The 23,275-nt window shown below is 38.0% G+C and overlaps 1 protein-coding gene across 1 annotated transcript in view; it reads right to left on the reverse strand.

The window, feature by feature from the left end:
* Positions 1-23,275, reverse strand: part of CORIN (corin, serine peptidase) — a 99,303-nt gene that overhangs the window by 47,482 nt on the left and 28,546 nt on the right. Inside the window, exons 4-6 of the mRNA XM_018068865.2 lie at positions 10,895-11,076; positions 4,164-4,277; positions 302-409 (exon numbers count right to left, since the gene is read on the reverse strand). Coding sequence (XP_017924354.2) covers positions 302-409; positions 4,164-4,277; positions 10,895-11,076 — 404 coding nt within the window. The remainder of the gene's footprint in view (positions 1-301; positions 410-4,163; positions 4,278-10,894; positions 11,077-23,275) is intronic.

Consider the following 23,275-nt stretch of genomic DNA (forward strand, 5'->3'; position numbering starts at 1 on the left):
CTCAGTTAAATTCAGTCAAGCTAGCAAGGAAACAAACATAACATTTTTTGGGATTAGTTCAAAACAAACTGATAATCATAATATTTCTTATAAATACCACTACCTTCAAGATTTGGATTGACCCAGATCTTTCCTCTAAACCTTTTCAAATTGTATATAGAATTTGTGAGCTGTTTTCACTTTGTCCAAATAGAATAACAGCAGGATTTATTACTCCTGTAGTAGTTTAAGAGAAAAGATGACTGGTTTAGGCAATTGTGGTATCTTAAAGACTTTAGAAAAACATAAAACTTTCATTTACCACAGTTTTGTTCATCGCTAAGGTCTCCGCAGTCATCATATCCATCACAAACAAAAGTATAATTTAGGCATTTTCCTGTGTTGCAACGAAATACATCACTACTGCAGTCTACAAAACAAATTTTTGTAAAATGTTAAAATTACATTGGAACATTCATATAAACTATGAACACTAGAATGTACTGACTAAAATAAGATTAGCTAAAGATACACTACAAAGGTCTGCATTAATACTGGTGTGCATCAGTTTACGAGAATCTAATATGGAAGAACACGAAAAAATCAAAGAAATTTTCAGATATTTCTTCTCTGTTCCTATTAATTGTCTTTTTGTTTAACCAATTGCTCTAGTTACGCATATGGACCAAACTGTTCGATTAAATTATACACGTAAAGTTCTCAAGAAAGGTTGTGGGTTTCATCATCTAGATTACTAGGACAGTCTTGAGCACCCAATGTGGCTGTTAAATGGAACTGAGGATTCTAACAGCAAAATCAATATCCCTAGACCCTGTTTTTGAGCCTGCCTTTGGTCTTACAATGGTTTCAAATGAGCTTCACGCTTTACACAGTTTTCAGCTCAGTTTTGGCTTGGTGCCTTCTCATCAAGGAATTCTTATCACTGTCAGCCCTAAATCAGTTTAGGCTTTGTTTTCATGACTGAAGGCTTCAGTAAAGGCCTGATAGATATTCTCTGAGAATATCGAAAATACTTGAATACTCTCAGGTTCAATACAAACATGGACTCTATGTTGCAGTTGAGAAAGTGGGTAGAAGAGAAATCAGGGTTTGTGGTGTCTGGTCCCATTAGAAACAACTTTTAATTTCAAAGCACACAGTTGGGAAGTGAGTGACCTAGTTTCACTGCCTTCCTCTAGGCTTCTCCTTGACATGTAGCTTTCCAGGGAGAAAGTCAGGATATAAAACAGCTGAGAATCCTTCCTTCCTACTGAAGCTATGCCACTGGAACCAGGGAAGTCCTTTGTACTTCTCTCCTCTTGGCATGTGACTCCTGTGTTTATGATTGCACAGTGGTCCCACTTTGAAAACAGGGTGTCCTTCTAAGTGTACTACACACTTATAGGTGCAAAACTCTCCCAGAAGGTGCAGTGGGGTTTCTATCCCTTAAGATCAATGTCAGCCAAGTGTTTCACCTAGGTGAATGCCCTAAGTTTCTCAAGCAATCTCAGCTCTGGAACTTGAATATGAATCACTTTTTTCCTTCACCTCACAGAAATATTCATATTTTCTAAAAGTTTCACGTCATCTTAGAAAGTAAAAACAGAATTTATAGCATAGTGTGCTTAAAATCAGACAAATCATGCATTGTTCTATTTCTCACCTCATCCTCCATATAGCAGGTTAAGACACTTATCTCAGATAAAGTCACCTGCACAGGGAGAGACTATTCCATCCCCTACGTATGTAACTTTATAACTAAAAAACAGAGATGTCTTTCCAAGCTGATAGCATCTAAATTTTAGCATAAATCCTTCTAATATAAGAATTTTGCAATTGCAGATGTATCCTCCCTTTGTCAGGCACAAGGCAGTAGCTTAAAGGAAAAGAGTCCACACTTGTGGTAGCATGTGAAACCCCTTCTTGCCCACCTCACCTTCCCAGGTGCTTCTCTCTGTACAATGGGTATGAAGCTCTGGATGTGGAAGGCCAGTCAATGCTCACGAACTAGTGGGTTTCATTGACAGATGAGTTAGATCTTTAAGCTAGACTTGAGAGGGGAGGAGGATAGTATCAGGCTTGACTGTGACAAGCTGTGGGATGACACACCAAGGTTAGACATAAGAGCTGAGTGATACAGTTGACTCTCCTGAAGGACGCCATCCAGAGTGACCTGCTGCACATGGGTCTGGGCAACCCCCAGTATCAATACAGGCTGAGGAATGTGGATTGAAAGCAGCCCTGCCAAGAAAAACTTGGGGGTTCTGGTGGATAAAAAGCTGGACGTGAACCAGCAATGTGCACTTGCAGCCCAGAAAGCCAAATACGTCCTGGGCTGCATCAGAGTGGCCTGTAAGTCAAGAGAGGTGATTCTGCTCCTCTATGCTGCTCTGGTGAGAACCCACCTGGAGTGCTGCACCCAGCTCTGGTGTCCTCAACACAGGAAAGACATGGACCTAGGCCACAAAAATGATCATAGGGATGGTCCATCTCTCCTTTGAGGAAAGGTTGAGAGGGTAGGGGCTGTTTATCCTGGAGAAGGAGTGGCCTTTCAATACTTAAAGTGGGCATATAAGAAAGATGGGGACAGACTTTTTAGCAGGGTCTGTTGCGACAGGACAAGGGATAATGGTTTTAAACTAAAAGAGGGCAGATTTAGACTAGACATAAGGAATACATTTTTTACAATGAGGATGGTGAAACACAGGGACAGCTTGTCCAGAGAAGTGGTAGATGCCCCATTCCTAGAAACACTCAAGATCAGGTTGGATAGGACTCTGAGCAACCTATTCTATAACTTAATGAGGTGACTTAAGACTTTGAGAGGGGCAAGAATGGCAAGAAACATTAGCATCTTTTATCAGACAAGCTTTCGGGAAAATAAGTCCTCCTTTAGTTTTGCTATTTCTGCTATGTAAGTCAAGAAAGTCTTATGTGACCCCTCTCCTCGACTCTTACTAAGTATCCTAATAGAAGACATACTCCTGTATCATTAAACAGACAGGCATTCTTTTAAAGGTAATCTTAGAGTTTGCAATCTTAGCTCATGAAATTTATGCTTGTTTTTTCAAGACATGTAATATATTTATTCTTTTGTTACTAATTTCTTATTTTCCCATTTCTAATGGAACTTGAGAGCCATAGTCCCATAGGCATTTTTAAAGTTTTTAACTTACATTAAATCTGAAGTTAATGCTGACAGGAAAAATATAAACATGCAATACTTTTTACACAACAGACATTATCTCAATCTCCATTAAATAAATGGAGGCTATTAAAGGAAAAGCAAGCTCTAGCCTCATTCATATTGAGACCAGGAGGAAATTAATGCCATTTATTCCTTGGAGTATCCCAGATAAAATCTAGCAACAACTTCCTTAGAAGTAGCTTTGTGAGTCTTGGAATGCTCAGGCTCTTAAATCACTAATAAGAACAAATCTTTTGAGGTGAGTGTAAACTGCATGGTTTCCAAAGTCTGAATGAGCAACACTGTTTTGTGGCATCATGCCCTACTATAGTCGCTATTTAATAATTTCTCCACATTTTCCTTTTTTCTTTCTTTTTTTTTCCCTTCTCATAATTTTCCTACTGTACATTTGCTCAGCTTTTCTAAAAGTGTTTGTAGTCCAAGGACATTTTTGTTCACAAAGAAAAACACATAGGAACTCTAAAGATGTGCACTACCATAGACAGATAAATAAGAAATTAAGTTATCACATATGTATATTCATTTTTCTTTTCTACTACACCACATAGTGGGATTAATTTAAGTAAATCTAATCCAGGGTTGATATGAGAACTTTCTAAACAGATGGTCTTGCATCTACTCTAAAATCAATGCCAAGGACAAGGAAAAACCTATAGCTAACAGTCTTCAGCTGACTATCGGAAGCACTCCCTTATTGATCCATTTTTAAAAAAGCCCCCAAACACTTCTAACTTCCACATGGCTCTTTGCAGAATATCTGCCTCAAGGCACAAAATTTGACAGATCAAAACCACATGCTGTAGCCTGAGTGAGCAAAGGTGAACAGAATCAATGGCAACTGACAGGAGTCCAAATGTCAGTATATGCAAATACCGTGCAAAACTCCTATTCTGTACCAATAGCCTTCTTTAGTGTTCAGGTTTCCCTGAAGGGATTCAGGGCTTCAAAAGAACACTGCAAGGTTTAAGAAACTTACTGCAATGGACCTCATCACTCCAATCATCACAGTCGTTGTAGCCATTACACTGCAGTTTCCCTGGGATGCAGATCCCACTGGCACACAAGAAACTCTCCTCTCCTCCACACAGTGCTGCAAAAGAGAAGAAAAGACAGAATGAAGAGAAAAATCATTAGCATCAACACTACAAACTTAATGCTACTTTAAACTGATATTCAAGATTAAACTGATAAACTGATTCAAGATTTCCCACAGGGAGGAAACATCACTGAGTGCAAGAAGGTCAAGAGAAAAACCTGAAAGAAAAATCTCAATTTTTGAGATAGAACAAAGCCATTTAAAACTGCTATCCATTTCAAAAGACCTCAACAGGCAGTCATGAAAAGACTATTACACATGTTAAATCTGCCCTTGGGACTAAACAAGAAGCCTTTAACATGCCTACAAAAAAAAAAAAATAATTTCTGCTTAAGACTGGCCTTACTGTTTAGCAGTGTGATATTCTTCACAATTTGCCAAACCACTAGGTAAACAGTGGATGCTGTGAGGTATCACTTAGCACTGGACCTGCCTAAATATGCGTTTTTCAAAAATGACACATAGCTTCAGCTTGCACTGACGCTATTGCTACTTGCAACTATTTATCTAGATTTTTAATTTTATTTGTGGTCCTAAAACAGCAGTCCTTTCTATCACACTATGGCAACAGATATTCACACGCACACCCTCAGTACCTTCATTATTACTTTTAACTTTTGTCAGCAGGGGATTATTTTTTTCCAACATATTTACATTCTTTTTCAAGCCTGAAATGTTATTTTATCATCCCCAAGCAACAGGGCAATCTTAAGACTTAGTCAACTGAAACACACACCCTTTATGAAAAATTTGTTTGTAATAAAAACTTAGGAATAATTTCCAAATCTTTTCTATTACATTCCCAGGTGTACTCTCCACTTGGACAGCACATAGTTTTGATTTTGCAATACAAACATCATTTTCTAGTTGTGCAATGAGGCCATATTTATTGCAGTGAAAGCTGCTTATGCAATGATTTTAAAAAGGCTTCTAACTTCACAGAAAAGTGCCCAAAATAGTTTTTTTAAACTAAAAGTTTTCAACTAGTTTGTGCCATTTAATCTTTGTGACTCTTAATCAGAAGCAAGATAGGGCAAAACCACCAGCACCATCCTTTTGCACACTGTTATTGTTTACCTCATACTGTGCTCCTCAGTAGGTTCCCTCACAACACACTGTGTGGTTGGACAGGTTTCCTAACTTCTAACTAAAGAGTTACAGCCTTACCTGTGTTCTACCAGTTTTGTAAGGGTATTACAAACTGCAAAATATCATACTCTTAAAACCAACATGAGATTTGATAGCACTTACAGTCTCATTTTAGAGGGGACAAAAATGAGGCAGTGAGATATTAAAGTTAGAACAAATAATAATTTGACCAATGTTAGCACGTGTGTGGTTTTTTTCCTGGAGAGTAAAGACAGATATTATTTTACATGTTAAAAGAATTCTTGCCTTTATTTGTAGCTGCAAGAGCATGTTTCAGCTGCAAATAAACTCCACCTATACAAATGAAGAGTCCACTTCTGTTCCAGTGCCTTGCTGAACATGGTGACTGCAATGGTGACAGGGAAGAATCTCATTCCATATGATAAAATCACACTTTCTTTATTATGAGACAATCTTTGTGTTTCTCCAGTTTCCTGCCTTATGCACTGCACTTCCTAATTGCTACAGTCAGTAAGCTTTACAGGGGCCCCTAGAAACAACAGACTTCCTCAGTATGGGCTCTAGTTCCTGGGAGACCAGTGTTTAATCCCTCAGACAATTATGTCAGGTAAAAATAGAATATGATAACACAATCAAAAGATTGTAATTTATCATACAAGAAAGCATCTTCAAGGTTGGAAAGGCAACTTTAACTGACTCAGTAATCTTACATTCTTGTAACTTGGGCTTTTACACAGTTTCCTGTACGTTCAAAAAGAAAAACAGCAGAAATAGCTCAAAAGGAACCATCTTGATTTGCTTACAGATCCCCATCAGCACAGAGTTTTACTGGTACTAAGCAACAGTAAGGGACTTCTACCTTTTGTGTGAATATGCCAATTTGGCCTGGGAGAACAAAGGTAAACAGGAAGGATATTTATGTGATTATTTTTCTTACAGATCAGAAGAGCAAAGATTCTGGGGGTCCCATACTCATTTCTGGGCTGTGAATGAAACTGTGTTCTAGCATTTATAAGTCATTCTGACTCTGCCTCCTTAATGCATCCCCATCTTGTTCTGCTCCTACCCCGAATGACTTCTCCTACAGTCATACCTACAGTCAGTATTTTCCTATTTGTTTTGTATGTTATACACAAAAAAAGAGGAAGACTGAAATTACTACTGTTTCTCTCAGTTTTAGCATATGGAAGCAATCAGAAGAAATTTTTAGAAACACTAATCTCACCTCTTGCAGTCTTCTACAAGGTGATGACTGGATATGTTTGGTCCAGTCAATGCAGTGTTCATGGCAAGGAGAGCACATACACTTTGAACAGTATGTCCAATGAATTTAATTTCTGCTTTCTATCAAGCTTGTCCAAAAAGTTTTTAGTAGGTTGACAATTCGATCAGAATTTATTGGAAATTATGAAAGCCTTGTCAAATGCTGTAAAACAAACATTTTTGCTGAATGTTGAATCTTGATATTTGATCTGAAACCTAGAGGATTTAGTTATGCAACCATGTGTAAGACTTTCTTGAACACACGCAAATGGCTGCATACTCAGAAATGCTGGGACTGCTTGAAACAAGACAGCAGCAGCAACAAAAGAAATAATGCCTGAAATAGTTGTCTGAAGTAAGAGAAGTATGAACCATTCCACTCAAAATTATTAAAAATTGCAAGTGTGTTATTCTAAAGAAATGCGCTGGGAAATGTTAATTACTGATACCTCTGTAAATAATTGACACATTTATTAATAAAATCATGCAAATATATGTGTACCTGAATTACTGAAGAAGAAAAAATATTAGGTAAAAAAGCCCAAACAAAATGGAAGTAATCCTTGCTGACAGAGAAATTTACCTGTTGTAGACCTTACCCAGAAAGATTTACAAACTGGAATAGCTTCCAAAGTCCCTGACTAAACACTATGGGCAGCAAAGAGTGCTTTATTGTACTGTGTCTGATGTACTATCAAAAGTGGCTTTGAGGAGGCAAGACCATTTATGTGCTGTACTTCCCAGCTAGATTACTGGAATGTCAACTATAGAAGATTATGTGGGCAGGTCCCTGGAAAGCTGCAGACAGCACGGACTGAAATAAACATCATTTTACCATCCTCAAAATCTGCATTTCAAGGTATAACAACAGATAAAGCATTCTTTATGCTGTGAAAATGACCATGGAAAGTGATGCTAATTTTTTTCAAAGTGGAGACAACATTCACTACCTAATGCTATAAAAGAACTTAGGAGGTATTAAAACAATCAAAAGGCAACGATCTTCATACAATGCTTTGATAAGTTGTAACACTTTGGAACATGATACTGTGTATGTTAAAATGTGCATAGGTCCATAAAACAAAGGGACATATTAATGGAATAAACGTCTATGGTGGGTCAGAAGTTAAAGAAAGTCTTTGGATCTCAAACAGATGCAAAATGTAGGAGCATTTGGAAAAGTATTGTCACATTGTCTTGCCCTGTTCTCCTATTCTTCTCTGTGCATTTGATTTTTTCAGCTTTTGGAGTCAGCATTATAAGATAGATGGACTCTTCATCTGCATCTGACCCAATATACAATAACACAATGGGACACAGAGGAATCCCTGTATTCTCTTGCCTGCAAATTTTCATCTCCTGCTCCCTATACCATATGTACCCTGCAGTACAGTGCATGCATCTTGTTCCTGTCAACTCCAGAAAGTTTTGAGAATAGGATCATGATCATGGAATTAGAAAAGCTGGCAACTACTTACTCCCAGGAAATGGTTCATTTCTCTATTTCCTTATGATGCAAAACCCTGTGGGAGAAAGAAGACAAAAGACCCTTCTCTTTCACTCAAAGGATGTGGCCTAAAAAGGCCACATAGGAAACTGCAAGCAAAGAAACAGGCAAAGAACAGAAATATAGGCAGAGATAAATGGTGGGGGAGGCAGAATGGGAGAATAAAAATCAAAGAACATAAGAAAATGTAATGCAGGATCAAAAGAAGTAAAGAATTAATGCTTGCAGGAAATAGTTTTTTAAACTGTGAATGCTTTCTCACATGAAAGACCACCACAATCCTGAAAAACCTTTTATCTCCCTCAAAAATTATTCCAATATTCCTGTTTTTGCAGCTGGTTAGCATCAATGTTACACATACACAGATCATCTCTCTCTCCTTTTCACTGCATTAAGGAAATATAAGGGCACAAAAAAGATGATGTCTTCCTGTTTTTAAAAGCTTTTTCTCAAAAAAAAGCTCAATTGGATGTATTTAGCTTCACGTTCCCTACAGAAAAATAAATACCTGGTTGTAATCAGGTATTTCAATTATCTACGCGAAGTTATTCCCCTAAATTAACACCAGTGTGAACCTAGGGGTGACCTAATTGCAGCCTTCCCATATCTGAAGGGAGCCCACAGGAAGATGGATAGGGACTTCTTGCAAGAGCATGTACTGACAGGATAAGAGGGAATGGCTTCAAGCTGAAAGAGGGTAGGCTAGGATTAGATATTAGGAAAAAATTCTTTGCTGTGAGGGTGATGAGGCACTGGAACAGGTTGCCCAAAGAAGTTGTGGATGCCCCATCCCTGGAAGCGTCAAGGCCAGGTTGGATGGGGGGCTGAGCAACTTGGTCTAGTGGAATGTGTCCCTGCCCTTGGGAGAGGGGTTGGAACAAGATGGTATTTAAGGTCCCTTCCAACTTTAATCATTCTATAATTCTGTAATTTGTTAAAAATCTCATGTCTATGAAGTGCAGTTCAGGCCACTTATGCATCGTTTTTTAACAGAAACAGACATTCATTCATAATGCCTTGAGTAAAAATACAAAAGTGAACATTTTCTGACAGTTCTATACTGTCATTTACACAGTTTTGTTTTATAAACAGCAGAAGCATCATATTCACTGCTGCTTTTGAAAGCATTTTACCATTCAAGTTACCCAAAAAATAACTTCAGGGCTCTTGTGGGAGCTCCATGTTAATATAAGTCAGATCATTGTGTTGCTTTATTTCTCATTCAAGATACTGTGTTTTTTTCCTCCATGGTTTTAACAGCATGTTGTTGGCTGGTCAAATCAAGTAAAATAACAGAGTTAACACAGTGTCAGCTGAGAGAGAGAAAACAGAGCTGGAATATTTCTGTGAGTAGGGATACGAATGGCAGCCCTCAGAGGGCTTCTGAGATTTCTTCCCCCCCAGAATGTATCATTGGTTTCATGAGGAATGAACGACTGATGATGCCTCCTTCTCACTTCCTTATATGTTTAAGAGACATCCGGATCTGGTGAAATGGTTTAGTGGTTTAAGGATTACAGTGGTAGTGCTGGGTTCAAGGTTGGACTGGATGATCTTAAAGGTCTCTTTCAACATTGATGATTCCATGATTCTATGATCAAAACTCATTAGACCTGTGAAACCAGCTGAACATGAGCCAGCAGTGTGCCCGGGTGGTCAAGAAGGCCAATGACATCCTGGCCTGTATCAGAAACAGTGTGGCCAGCACGATTAGGGCAGTGATCCTCCCCCTGTACTAAGCACTGGTGAGGCCACACCTGCATTAAGTTTTGGGCTCCTCACTCAAAGAAAGAGATTGAGGTGTTGAAGTAAGTCCAGAGAAGGGCAACAGAGCTGATGAAGGGTCTGGAGCACAAGTCTTATGAGAAGCAGCTGAGGGAGTTGGGGATGTTTAGCCTGGAGAAAAGGATGCTCGGGGGAACCTTATCACTCTCTACAACAACCTGAAAGCAACGTGGGGATCAGTCTCTTTTCCTAAGTAACAAGCAACATGACAGGTGAAAATGGCCTCAAGTTGTACCAAGGGAGGCTTAGATTGGATATTAGGAAAATTTTCTTCACTGAAGGAGTGGTGGTCAGTCATTGGAACAGGCTGACCAAGGAAGTCGTGGAGTCACCATCCCTGAAGGTATTTAAAAGACATGTAGACATGACATTGAGGGACATTGCTTAGTGGTAGACTTGGCAGTGCTAGGTTAACCGTTAGACTGGATGACCTGGAAAAGTATCTTTTTCAGCCTAGATGATTCTATGACTTTATCCATGGGCATATAAAGACTGCCTTTTGAAAAGTCTACCTCTTGATCAGTTTGGGGATCATTTTTACAGCAAGGAGAAAGGAGATACACTTGAAATTTGGTCTGTATATCAGGTTCCTGCTCCAAATAGCAAACCTGTATTTATTAAGCTTAGCAGAGAGAAACTAAGAACATTTTCAAAGATTGTATTACTTTTCTCCTACCTTCTTTCCTCAAAATAGCTCCAAATTTTTGATGCAAAACAAAAAAGCCTCAAATCAACACAAGTCTGAAAAAAATTCAGACTAAACAATTAAAGCACAGCAAAATTATAACCAACTGACAACCAGACTTTATCACAGTAATATGAAGGGAAATAGTAATGTAACAGGAAATAATGATTTCAATATAGAGCGTTTCCTACACAGTAACAAAAATACATCATTAAATAAGAACTCATGAACATAGTGTAACAGTTAAGAATGGAAACGTACAGTGCTCTCCTTTTTCTTGGTGTGGTGAGAAGCATACCCTTGTAGCGGTGTCATTTTCAGTTTTGTTTTGGAATTGAGAGCACTTCAGGAAATCTGGCCAAGAAGCATTTACCATACCCAGGACTGGTTCACAGCCTTCTTTTGCTGCCTCGCAAAATGTCCTGCAGGGCAAGAGGCCTCGACTGAAGAAAAGAGACAGAGGACAAAAATAAAAACTATTATTACTGTAGTAGATTGTGAAAGCTTTTTAAAAAGAGAAAAAATAATAATTAACACTTTTGAAGAATTTTGCATTCTACAGAACCACTCCAAAAAGGTGCCAGATCTTCATTATTCATTGGACGTGACATAATCTCTTGACTTTCAGGCTAAATTTAAGCCAAAATCAGGCCCAAATCAGGCTCAGAACAGTTTCCCAGACAGGGTCAACCTACCACAGATATGCACAGCACAGAAATCATTTAGAAATTACCAGTCTTCTAAAGCACAATCACATAGTGATCCAAGAAGCCAAGCAGAGTTTGCAGTCTCTAGAGAAGCTCTGACAAATCAGAAAACATGGGATTATCCAGCAATTACTGCAATATTTGGCCCAGTTTTAAAGTTCAGTCACGTGTGCTCCATAAATTAGGTATTTCTGGATAATGATCAAGTTTAGTATGGACGTATTGCATAATTTACTGAAAGATGAAAATATTATTAAAAATCTCCATCTTGATTAGTCTTATTTACAACTACTCAGAGACCAATAATTTTAAAAGTAAACTGGCAGGTCTGTGGCAATCTTATCAGAATTGATTTGGCGCCAGGAGCAGGTTATAACATATTAGGGTGCGATTCTGCTCTTCAGCATTTTAATGGAAAAAACTCTTCCTGAAAATAGAGTTTGATGAAAGAAGTGGGTTTCCTCACAATTAAAATTCATCCTTCAGTTATTTCAGCTGCATAGAAATACCCAAATTAAGAATTGTATGACACCAGAAGAAATAAAAATGTTCTTTATAGTTTACTAAAAAGTATATTAAGGGTAAAGAGAATAAGTAAGGGTTATAAATTTGTAGAAGGTATCTTTGGAGAAGCTATTTATCAAAAGAGTTTTATATCAAATATTCATTGAAGTAGATATACACAATACATTATATACTCTAAAACTATTATGTTAAATGATTTTAAGCTTCCAAAGAGGCTACATAGTGCCTGAGAGCAGATGATTTGACTTCCTCTTCATGACAATCACTTAGAGTTCACTTAAATTGGAATTCAAATTGCTGATTATAATCCTATAGGGATCTACTCCTTATCACTTACTTAAAGATGTTTTACATTTTTAGACTAATTCTTTTCAGAACTTACTCTTTCTGTAATACTGACTCCTCTTCTTTGCAATCACATTACCTTGCATGGGGCTCATCAGTAGACTCTATTTCTTTAGTGTTTGTTTTGAGTACTAGAAGTTATCAAAGAAATATTCTACAAGAAGCAGTAAAGAGAGGGAAGATCCTTTTGGCAATTCTTTTCCTCTTGCTGCAGAATTTAACACATTTTCTAAAGTTAGTTCAAGGTAGCTAAAGGGTCTGACCCTCAGCCTCAGCAGCCACTGAGGGCACATCTTTTCTGGAAGCAGTAGCAGCGTGTGCAGCTCTTGTTCCCAAGTGCCTGTATCTGACTCTGAGCTGATTTCAGTTTTGCTGTTTCTAACAGCTGTGGTACACCAGCCTACCTATATCTGGCTGTGCAGTAAGCCAGGTCAAACAACTGATACAGCTAAGAGTAATGTGACAAATAAAAAAGCACTTTTTTTCTTATCTGACAACTGAGTTGGTTCCTCCGAAGGGATACAGACAAAGCAGGAATAAGATGGCAGGAGACGGAGAAGTAGAAATTGCTAAAGTCAACAACAGTATTAAATAAAATATACAATTAACCATCCTTTGGGGACTCCCCATGCAACTTAGTAAATCTGATAATATATCTAGAGCTCATTATTTTCTGTGGCATTTCTTTTGTGTCTTCGCATTAGTATCTCCACTGATAGATGCACTGCCACAGCCATGCCCTATTGAGAAATTCATTACTGCAATTTTACAGATGAAAACAATAGAGGATAAATAACTTCCATGCCAGAGCTGCAAATACAGCACAAAGATCACTCTGAGAATACACAACTGTTGACTGCTCCTGCTAAAGGTCACATTTGCAGTTCAACAGACAACCTGACTGAAGGCAGACTGATGAACATTTTTAGCTACTGTTGGTCCTCATTACTGTTCTTTCCCCAGCTTCATCCCTTCAGTTGTTCCAGGATACCTGCTCCTGTGGCCACACAATAAGCTGTACTCATGTATTGAGCCAAGTTGAAAACAACTGTAGAGTATTTTGCTGGATTATTTTTTCATCCAAATCTGTTTAAGGAAAAATTTAAACTGGCATGGCTGCCAGAGGACATATTAGTCATCCACAGCCATGCCACAGAGCACTGCGGAATAATCCACTGTATCATTCATAGGCACACAGGCTAAGAATGGTGATAGATCTCAGGCCTGAGACAAAAGAAAGGAAGTGGTAATACAATTGTGAGAGACTGTTGGGGTAAGGAGGATGGCTACAAGGACAAAATGAAACATGAAAAAATTATGGGAAGAAGAAAACTGAGGTTATTCTTTGTGTTTTTGCAGCCCTGAAATCAAACAAGTTGATGTGGTGAGCTGACACACCAGTCATTGTTAGTTCTAATTGTTTTTAATAATTTTCAGGATTTTCTAACAATAAATACTTCCACAGAACATAAATGTAAGAAAAGAAAGTTTCTACAGTAGGGCAAATACCCACACCCAAGATTTCAGTTTTCTGGAGTGATAGTTCTTGCGAAATCTTTCTCAGTACCCTCTCACAGTACACCAACATAAATAGCAGCACAATCAGTGTCACTGAAGGCAAATTCACAAAACCCTCAGCATTACTTTTTGATTCATGGATTTGTAAACAAATGGGCTGCTTAACATTTCACTTTCACATAATCCAGAAAATACTGTACTTTTGTCTTTCATTGTTCAGTTTTCATTTTTATCTTGCAAATTAATTGGAATTTTGCATTTTCTCATGTATTTTGTCTCTAGAGATGGGTTTAAATATGAAATTTGCTTCCTTACACAGTAATAAAATCTGAAAAGAAAGCAAGATTATTTTAGATTTTTGTGGTTATTTCACTTGACAAAATTATTTTGAATCGATATAGCAACATTTAAGGATGGCACCTCAATTCCATTTAACACTTTGTGGTTCTCAATGCAGAGCTAGCCGTATGTGTCTTACTTCTTGTTTTTAGCTCAAATTCATGAAGTGTTTCCTAGAAGCAGGTTCCTGTGTGTAAGTACAAAAACACAAAATCAGCCTGTAAAAGGACTACTTAGCACCCACAGTATGAGAAACCCCTAACACCTTAAAGGAGAACAAAAGCACTCAAAGGCGATCCTGGTAAAAGGCAGCAGCAGCTCAGTTCCCCTGGGGTAACAGCCTGAAGAATGGTTCCAGCTGCCTAGACAAGATTAAGGCCTTGTATTAATTGGCTGAATTGCTGGTAGGTGTCCACTCATCTGCCCTACAAGGACTGAATATAAGGATTTACAGCTGGTGCAGAAAGCCAGTTCTCACTCATGAATGCTCCAACTGCTGTCATGAAGTTGGCAATTACAGATGAGCCACAAGAGGAATGCCCTTTCCAAGAGACTGAAAAAGATTTGTTTTATACAATGAGAATGAAAAAGATGAAAAAGATGGATATACTGAATGGGTTGCCTGCAGCATGGAAGAACATACAATCTGTTTAAAGGCTATGAGAACACAAAAGTCTCAAAACCAAATAAGATGAAAAAATTGGACTGCAATCCCTTCTGTGGGTCCACACAGATGCCTTTTACTTTTTCTCTAAAAATTACAGGTCCAATTAACTACTCCTTAATAGTTGCCATATCTTGTGGCAACAGAAAAGAGCCAGCTGAAGAGTTATATTTGCAGAAGTCTTAGAAGAGATCTGATATCCAAGAGTACCATACTTAACAAAGAGCTCACATTGAAGTCTGAAGACTGTTCAGACAGAGGAAGGAAATATAAATTCCTGATTTCGTTGAAAGTGGAACTGGGAACAAATACAAATATACTGTTAGATTAAAAAGGCTCTTATCCATTAAGAAATGAATAAAAGAGGTAGCAGCTGATGTTGAATTTCACATCTTCTACATCAGCTGCTGTTGTATTTATCATCTCTTTCAGGCCTAGCAATGCTTCTTGGACAATGTGGCCAAAATCAGCCGATATCCTTAAGGATGGGTAGGTACAGTCTCTACAATGCAGGTTAGAATTTTTGGTCAGTGTAATTATTTATTTTGTAGAAAAAAAACCAGATAAATGATTTTTACTGAAGTAAGGAGTCACAATTGAGTCAGCAGTGCCCTGGCAGCCAGGAGGGGCAGCCAGGAGGTCCAACCATGTCCAGGGGGGCATCAGGCCCAGCATTGTCAGCCGGTCAAGGGAGGGGATTGTCCCGTGCTGCTCTGCACTGGGGTGGCCTCACCTGGAATATTGTGTGCAGTTTTGGGCACCACAATATAAGAAAGTTATTAAGCTCTTAGAGAACGTCCAAAGGAGGGCAACAAAGATGGTGAAGGGGGAAGCTGTATGAGGAGTGTATGAGGAGTGGCTGAGGGCACTTCATCTGTTCAGCCTGGAGGAGACTGAGGGGAGACTTCATTGCAGTCACAACTTCCTTGTGAGGGGAAGAGGAGGGGCAGGTACTGATCTCTGCTCTGTGGTGACCAGTGACAGGACCCAAGGGAATGGCCTGAAGTTGTGTCAGGGGAGGTTTAAGTTGGATATCAGGAAAAGGCTGGGTACTGGAACAGGCTTTCCAGGGAAGCAGTCACAGCATGAAGCCTGACAGAGTTCAAGAAGCATTTGGACAATGCTTTCAGGCACATGGTGTGATGCTTGGGGATGGTCCTGTGCAGGGCCAGGAGTTGGACTCGATGATCTTCATGGGTCCCTTCCAACTCAGGATATTCTATGATTCAATGAATCAGCAAAAAACTTAAATTCAGAAATCCATTCTGACTCTTCAGTCACTTTCTCTATATGACAGAAACATGTCACAACTGAGCTTCTAATACCGTAACAATCAGAAACACCTAAAATATACTCTGTAGAGCAGAAGCACTTTATCATACTTAGACAAAATGCTACATCTATTTTACCATATAGCATTAACATTATTGCCACAAAAAAGCTATCAAAATCATTTAATGTGTTTTTTATGATGACCATAATTAATTGGGATGATCTGTCCTGACTAAAGCAGCCAGCCCTTCCAGATTTCTCTCAGTGATCCCACTACTTGATTCAAACATGACAGTGAAAATGGGAGAGATGTAGTAAATGAATTCACTAGAGCTATAATTCAGCCAGGAATCAGTTTAAATAAATATTATTAAGAATTTTGCTACAATTATGAGCTATTTTTACAATCTCATACCATCTGCCAGAACTTCTCCTAAACCAGGTCAAATTTCTGAAAGTTCTTTATTTAATTCTAATATTTAAATGGTGTTTGCATGACACTGTTATGAAAATGATGTGAGTATACACTGTTTATTTGCTTTACTCTATAGGAATTTCTTCTGGGAAAAAAAAAAACAGCTCTTAATATGCCTAAAAATCCAGGTTACAAGATCTTTTCATGTTAGTAAACAAAATTCACATTTGGAAAAGACAAGCTGTCACAGTGAAACAGAAGTCCTCTGAATCACACACGGGTATTTCAACCACAGGATTGCTACAGAAATTCCGGATTAACAGTAATTCATACACCGTACAGCTGCTCTAACTCTTTGTATCATATGGGTAATAAAGGCACCCAAAACAATACTGTGCCTAAAGGTCTACCTCCCATTTCCACAGATCACTGTGATAAGTACCTATAAATTATTTCATGTAGCTTTCCAGAACCCATGCTTCCCCGTGCACTTCAGAGGAAGACTTCAAGAATTAGCCGAAGTTAAAACTTTCTGAGCTGCATCTTGTCAGGAATCCTAAAGGCAGACACACCTCTCACTCACTGACACTTTAGGCTTCTCTCTGTCAAGTAGAAAATCATTATAATCCATTATCCTGCTACTTCAAGTTCACATTACAGTTGTTTCACAAACACTTCAAGTTGGCAGGAGCAGATGACTTTAATTGAAAGAAGCTGTCCTACCCCTCATAAGCCTGGCTCCAGAACCTCTCCCCACCTCTCTTCCTTACTTCTTTGTGCCAGCACGGCACTTCATGGTATTACACAATGGATCAGATCAGTCACTCCTACTTTAATTCAGATCGGTTTCCAAATCCAATCTGCCATGGAGCTGAACAAATACTTCTGCCAGGACACGGAAAAGGCACAACGGAGATGGGGAATAACAAGCAGGGGAATAGGGTAACACTGTTTGTTCAGCACCACTACCAAATTATACCAACTTAAAATCTACCATGAAACACTGGCCTGGAGTATCTTCTCCAGAGACGTAGTGGAATCTCCATCCTTAAGGATCATCTAAACTCAATTGGAAATGGCCCTGAGGAGTCTCATCGAATATAATGCTGGTCCTGATCTGAGCAAGAATAGTTCCAGAGGTTCTTCCCCACCACACCTGTGATTCTAATTTGCCTATCCTGCTCAACCTGTGAGCCTGGTGCCTACCACCACAGTCTCCAACAGGGCAACAATAACTTCTTACAGGAAAGACTAACTTGTGAGAGGTAATTATGTCTCACTAACTAAATCCTCATTAGGTTTTGACTGCAGATGGTTTAAAAGTTATTTGTTAATAAGCTGGGCACTAAAAGAGGCCAAACATGAGCTGAACAGCATATGAATTCTTGGAGAATCCTTTGACTACTATTCAATTCAAAACCATTTTTTTATTAACTTCTGCACAAGAGGGCATACTCATATCTAGTAGGTGACTTCTACCAAATTCAGATAAGATGTTACGTCATCTATACGTTTCTGGTTTGAGTCCAGGTGCACAGGTCTAATAGGAAACTATCAGTGTTGATAGTCCCAAAATGTTGCAAGATTCTACTGAAAGCTCCTGTCTTACAATTATTGCAATTTATTAAAAGAAATCCATCTCATTTTTTGAAAATGAAGAGTTTTTCTAGCAGATATATTAAATTAGCAAACAAACATGAACAAAAAGCCATGTTAATTTTAAGATTTGTTGTAAATGTTTATTTCAGTTACATAAATGATCAGTAGTTAGTCATAAGAAATAATATATTGCATGTGATGAAGAATAACCTATGACCCTAGTTACCATACCAACTTAGAAACTAGAAACCACAGCTTATAAGAGATAATACACACAACAAATCATTAAAACAACAGGGCTGGAGGCAATCAATCAGTAAAATATGCTTTCATGAAATAATCAGTCCTTCCGATTCCCTTTTCTGCCTCCTTCCCTCTGAGAAGCATTGTGAAATATGTTTTCAAACAGACATTCCCGTGCCCAGACTGTTCCCAAAAATGTTTCTCTGTCTGATAACCTTTTAGCTCTGGTCTGTCCATAAATCCCCCAACATGCGCACTTTGAAAGTAGATCAGTGGAGAGACTGAAACACTGCATGAAATTTGATGCTGCCTGCTATGGCAAATGCTGCCTTCACATGCGTTGGATACATACATCATTCCAGCCAATGTAGAATGCCATTACCTATATTTCTGTATTAGTTTTCTAACTTTTAAGCAATCCTTTCCTTCTTTATATTGAGTAATTTACAAATTAGACATACTTGTAATTTGAAACAGCCTCTACTTGTGGGCAGGGAAGGGGGGAAATAAAATCTTTCCAGCATCCTATTTCTCTGTCCTGCTTTCCCTATATTGTGCCCCTGGTTTGCCCTTACCCTACACTGCACCTGCCATCTACTGGCACATTACTGTAAGAGAGTTGACACCAGAGAGTTAACTTCAGACCCTTTTAGGTAAGGGCCTGTACCTTGATCCATTGCCACACCTAGCCATTGGGAGGGTCAGGGACATGAAGATTCTTTAGGCCCACCCACACCAGGTGAGCCATGACAGTGACAGAAAAGCTTTCAGAGACACCATAATTTTTCAGACATGTACATTAAAAATTGGGGATAAACTTCTGCAGGCATATCCATAGGTACATAAACTTTGTAAACAGAAGTTCCCATAAAGTAAATGCATTTTCTTTCTAATTCCCTTACCTTCCTCTTCTAAAAGCCATGATGAAGAGTGAGCTTACTAGAGCAACTTCCCTGCCAAATTTCAAGTGCTTTTTTCTTTACCCCCTCCCCCCCCAAATTATATACATCTGAAGAAAGGGCCCTCCTAGAAAATATGTTAATCAACTTTAAATACAGTCATTCTGGCCCATGCCACATCATTACTTATACTCTCCCTAGCACTCCTTGCAAAAGCCAACTTTATGTTTATCGCCTTTATACTGTCTGAGCTTGGGACTAAGTAGTAGTGGCTCTTAAGGTGATGAGTATGACGTTGACTTCAAGATCTGAGTTCTGAGGAACAATGCAAAGTGTAATCTTGTTAGCACATTGTTTTCTGCCCTACGGGGAACAGTTACCCAAGACTAGCAAGATAACTCATGAAGTATAAAACTATTAGTGAGTAATACAGGCTGTCTTGAGAAGAAAGATGTATCTTCAGAAATGCTACTTTACGAATGCTGTTTCTTCGGGTTTCTTCATTTGTTTCCTGGCAAAATGGTCCACTCCAATATTTCAGAAAAATGTGAGCATTCCTTTCTTTGAAGTCAGATGTGAGTCAGCTGTTTCTTAACTAAAGATCTTGGTGGTGTCCCATGAAGATCATGTTCTAGACATAGGATAGTAGAAATAAAATTCTATTTCCTGAAAAATTATCTTTCCTCAGAGCAGGAGTTGGGATTTGAGGATTTGTTTTCTTCTAGATCCCTTCTCTGTGCAAATATTCTGTCACTTTTTGAACCTGCATATTGTAGATTTTCTTTAATCAATGTATCTATTTATTACTTACTCAATTTTCCAACTTAAGGCTCCCTGATTTTACTCACTGAGTCCTTATCTTTAGAAATTCAGGTCTGTTCAGCACATTCCCTGAAACATGGTTTAAATCATGAATTTGCATGTGACATCTGTTACTGCACATAAACACTCTCAAAAGTATACAGGAACTGTCTAGTGCTATTGTACAAACATCTTAAGCAGACAGTTTTGCTACTTTGAATCCCTACGCAGCATATTACACTGTCAACCATTTCACTTTCTTGCTGTAAATCAGTTCTGTTTCACCTTGAATTAGTGTGCCATCAATTTGATGGTAGATTAGAGCTGAAACTGAGTATTTACATTGTGTAGGAAAGACTTTTCAAGATGTTTCTTGGGGCATGCTGACTATCTGCCCTTAGCAACTCTATCCTCAACGTTTTACTTAGCAAAAAAATAGACCATGCAATTTATTATAACTATTGATAAAATCACAGCTATTTGAAGGTTATTGACTGGTACAAAGGAAAAAAATGAAAGAAAAAGTGTTCATTCGTTCTGCTCTTCTGGGCTTTTTCAAGTAACACAGACCCCGTGTATTCATCATTTTTTCTGCTAAACAGTAATATCGTATCAATTCTCTTAGGAGAATGCTTAAAATCAACAATGAAAGACACAAAAATTAATAACTGGCAGATGGAGAGAAAGATAGGATGATAAAATTGTGAATGCTTGCCCACACAAATATATTCTCTAATTTTTGTTTTCCCTTTTGGCAAGATTTGACTATACATCTTTTTTATTACCTAGATCTCCATAGTTGCTTGTTTCAAATCACAGTTGTGCTTACACTAACCACAACTCAATTTAAAAACTGAAGAGTGGATTATGACTCAGTTAGGTATTCAGAGACAGATTTTACAAATATGTTTTCTTGTACGTAATGAGTCTGATGGATTCTGAAGGGCTCAAAGCCAAGACATGGCAACATTTAAAACAAAAGGCATGTGATTTCAAACATTCTATGCATAAAACAGTTCATCCACTGAACATCACCTTTGCTTTATTCATGATTAAAAAGTTCAAGTTTCTAATCTTCTGTGTCTAGACAACCATTGCCAAAACTCCATCTGCGATAGCCTCTGTCAGTCATGTTAACTTGCTTGGGCTAAAGAGGCACCATCACAAAGAAAGCATATTAAGAGGATGAAGCAACTCCCACAGGGTGTGAAAAGGCAGACTGCAAACTCAGGAAACTACTGGTAGCCACTTCATAAGCATCTGAAAGTAGACTTTGCAAAATAGATATTGACTTAAATATATGTTGATAGCTTCCTGTTCAAAGTCTTAAAATAAAAATTCTTATTAGCTATGTAAACAGGATCTATGGGATCAGTCAACTTTTTGCAGTTCACAAAAGCAGAAAAAGGGAAACAGCCACATCACTGATCTCATTCATGGGTTGGACTAATCATGACAGACAGATATCTCTTACTCTATGAACTTCAATTATTTTCCTTTTTCTAAGAGGAAATGAACAAAATTGTCTTCCTCTCCTACCTTGTACTTCACCCTAAATTTGTTTCAAGCTGTCTCTGGTTTTTAATAAAAGACACCACACATATTTCTGGATTTGTTTTTTGGATCTAGTATTTCATTAGTTTATGTCCACAATGAAAATGAGACTTTTTATTTTTTTCCTTTTTATAAATTACAGAAAAAAATCAAGACAATTAAGCAGAAAAAACCCCCACAGAATTGAATTTGCCACTATAAATCGTAGCAGAGCATCTCTTCAAAAAACATTTGACTGCATACGCAGTCACATATTCACAGCTTCTTAGAACCGATTTAGTATTAACCTAATTTTCAATAGTTAATTTTCCCCACCCCAAGCATACCATGTACCCTTATTCTGATCTCTTCCGCTTTCTACAAATCGTTACCCGACTGCTGTTTTTTGTAGCAAAGATACTACAGCATAAAAAATGATTTGCTACATATACACATTAACATGACAAACTCCTTTGTAAGAAGGAGTCTGAAAATCAAAGAAAGTCTTTTCCCTTCATTATATTATTTTCCCATATAGAATTAACCTAAGGGGGAAGGGGGGAAAGAAAAGAAAAGAAAAAAGTCAAATTATGGCAGAGTTTTTCCTTACATTCATGAGATATTAGATCACAAGTAAAGTGAATAAATGATAATGAGAGAAATTAATTTTCAGACTTTAAACAAGAGGAAAAATAAGTGTTACAAGTTCAGTTCTCTGCTCTACTGCAAATTTCTTGCTAAGTCTCAGCTTCTCTAGCTATTAATGTGACAATGTTAGTTTCCATTCCTATCCTTTAGTGGTTTTCCTCATCTGGGCTATAAACTTCCAGAGGCAGGAGGTTGCCCCTCAGTGCATGTTTGTACAGCATCCAACATAAAAAGCCATAATCTCGGATGGACTCTTTGAGCCCAAACTGAAGACAAGCCACTTCACAACTCTATTTCAAAGATATTTGTCATGAAAAAGACCATAGTGAGTAAAAGGATACATAAATGCAAGGTGTTTTAGAATTTTACCTTGGAAGCATATTACACCCTCTAATTTGTGTTGCCCTAGTAGCATTTTCTAGGCAGAGCTTAAATCCAGTTTGATCTCCAAATATTTGAGACTCTGGGGATCTATCAATAATAAGCATTTCCTCACCTTTCTGGAATACATTTCTACACAGAGATTAACGGAAGTACTCAAGATATTATTTCTGTTTTAGGAGGCAGCATGACAGCAAAGAGGTATTATGAGAATCCATAACTTTCAAATTCATTCCCTGCATAAAAAGTCAAAATAAACCATGTACGTAGGCCTTCAGGATCTTACAAAGCTTTACTATTTTACCAAGCCTTTTGATGAAACGTGATTATTCACAGAGGGCAAGAAATAATAGAAAGCATCATTCAGTAAGTCTATTTGTATTATGCAGTTATAGGCTGACCCACTATGAACTTATCTATTGATTCTGAATCTTTAAATTTTACACCAATTTTGGCTTTAAAAAACATCTGTTTTTCTTTTGAAAGTATGAAAAAATTTCATATCAACATTTTTCAGATTTTTTTTGTCTTCTTGATTGTAGAATCCAACATGAGAAAATTACTATAAATAAACATTCATTACATTGCAGTAATTGGCCTTTGGCCCACACTCAGTGTCTTCCAGCAGTAAGGGAGAATTCACTAGATTACATCACTGCTCTGAGGACAGATCTTTCTTATAACAAGTAAAGTACCAGAGTTGCATTTGATGGTAAGAGGTTGCAAGCTACTATTACCCAAAAGGACAAACTT

Source organism: Manacus vitellinus, unplaced genomic scaffold (genome assembly GCF_001715985.3).
Source record: "Manacus vitellinus isolate BGI_N305 unplaced genomic scaffold, ASM171598v3 scaffold_0_pilon, whole genome shotgun sequence".
Classification (NCBI taxonomy): domain Eukaryota; kingdom Metazoa; phylum Chordata; class Aves; order Passeriformes; family Pipridae; genus Manacus; species Manacus vitellinus.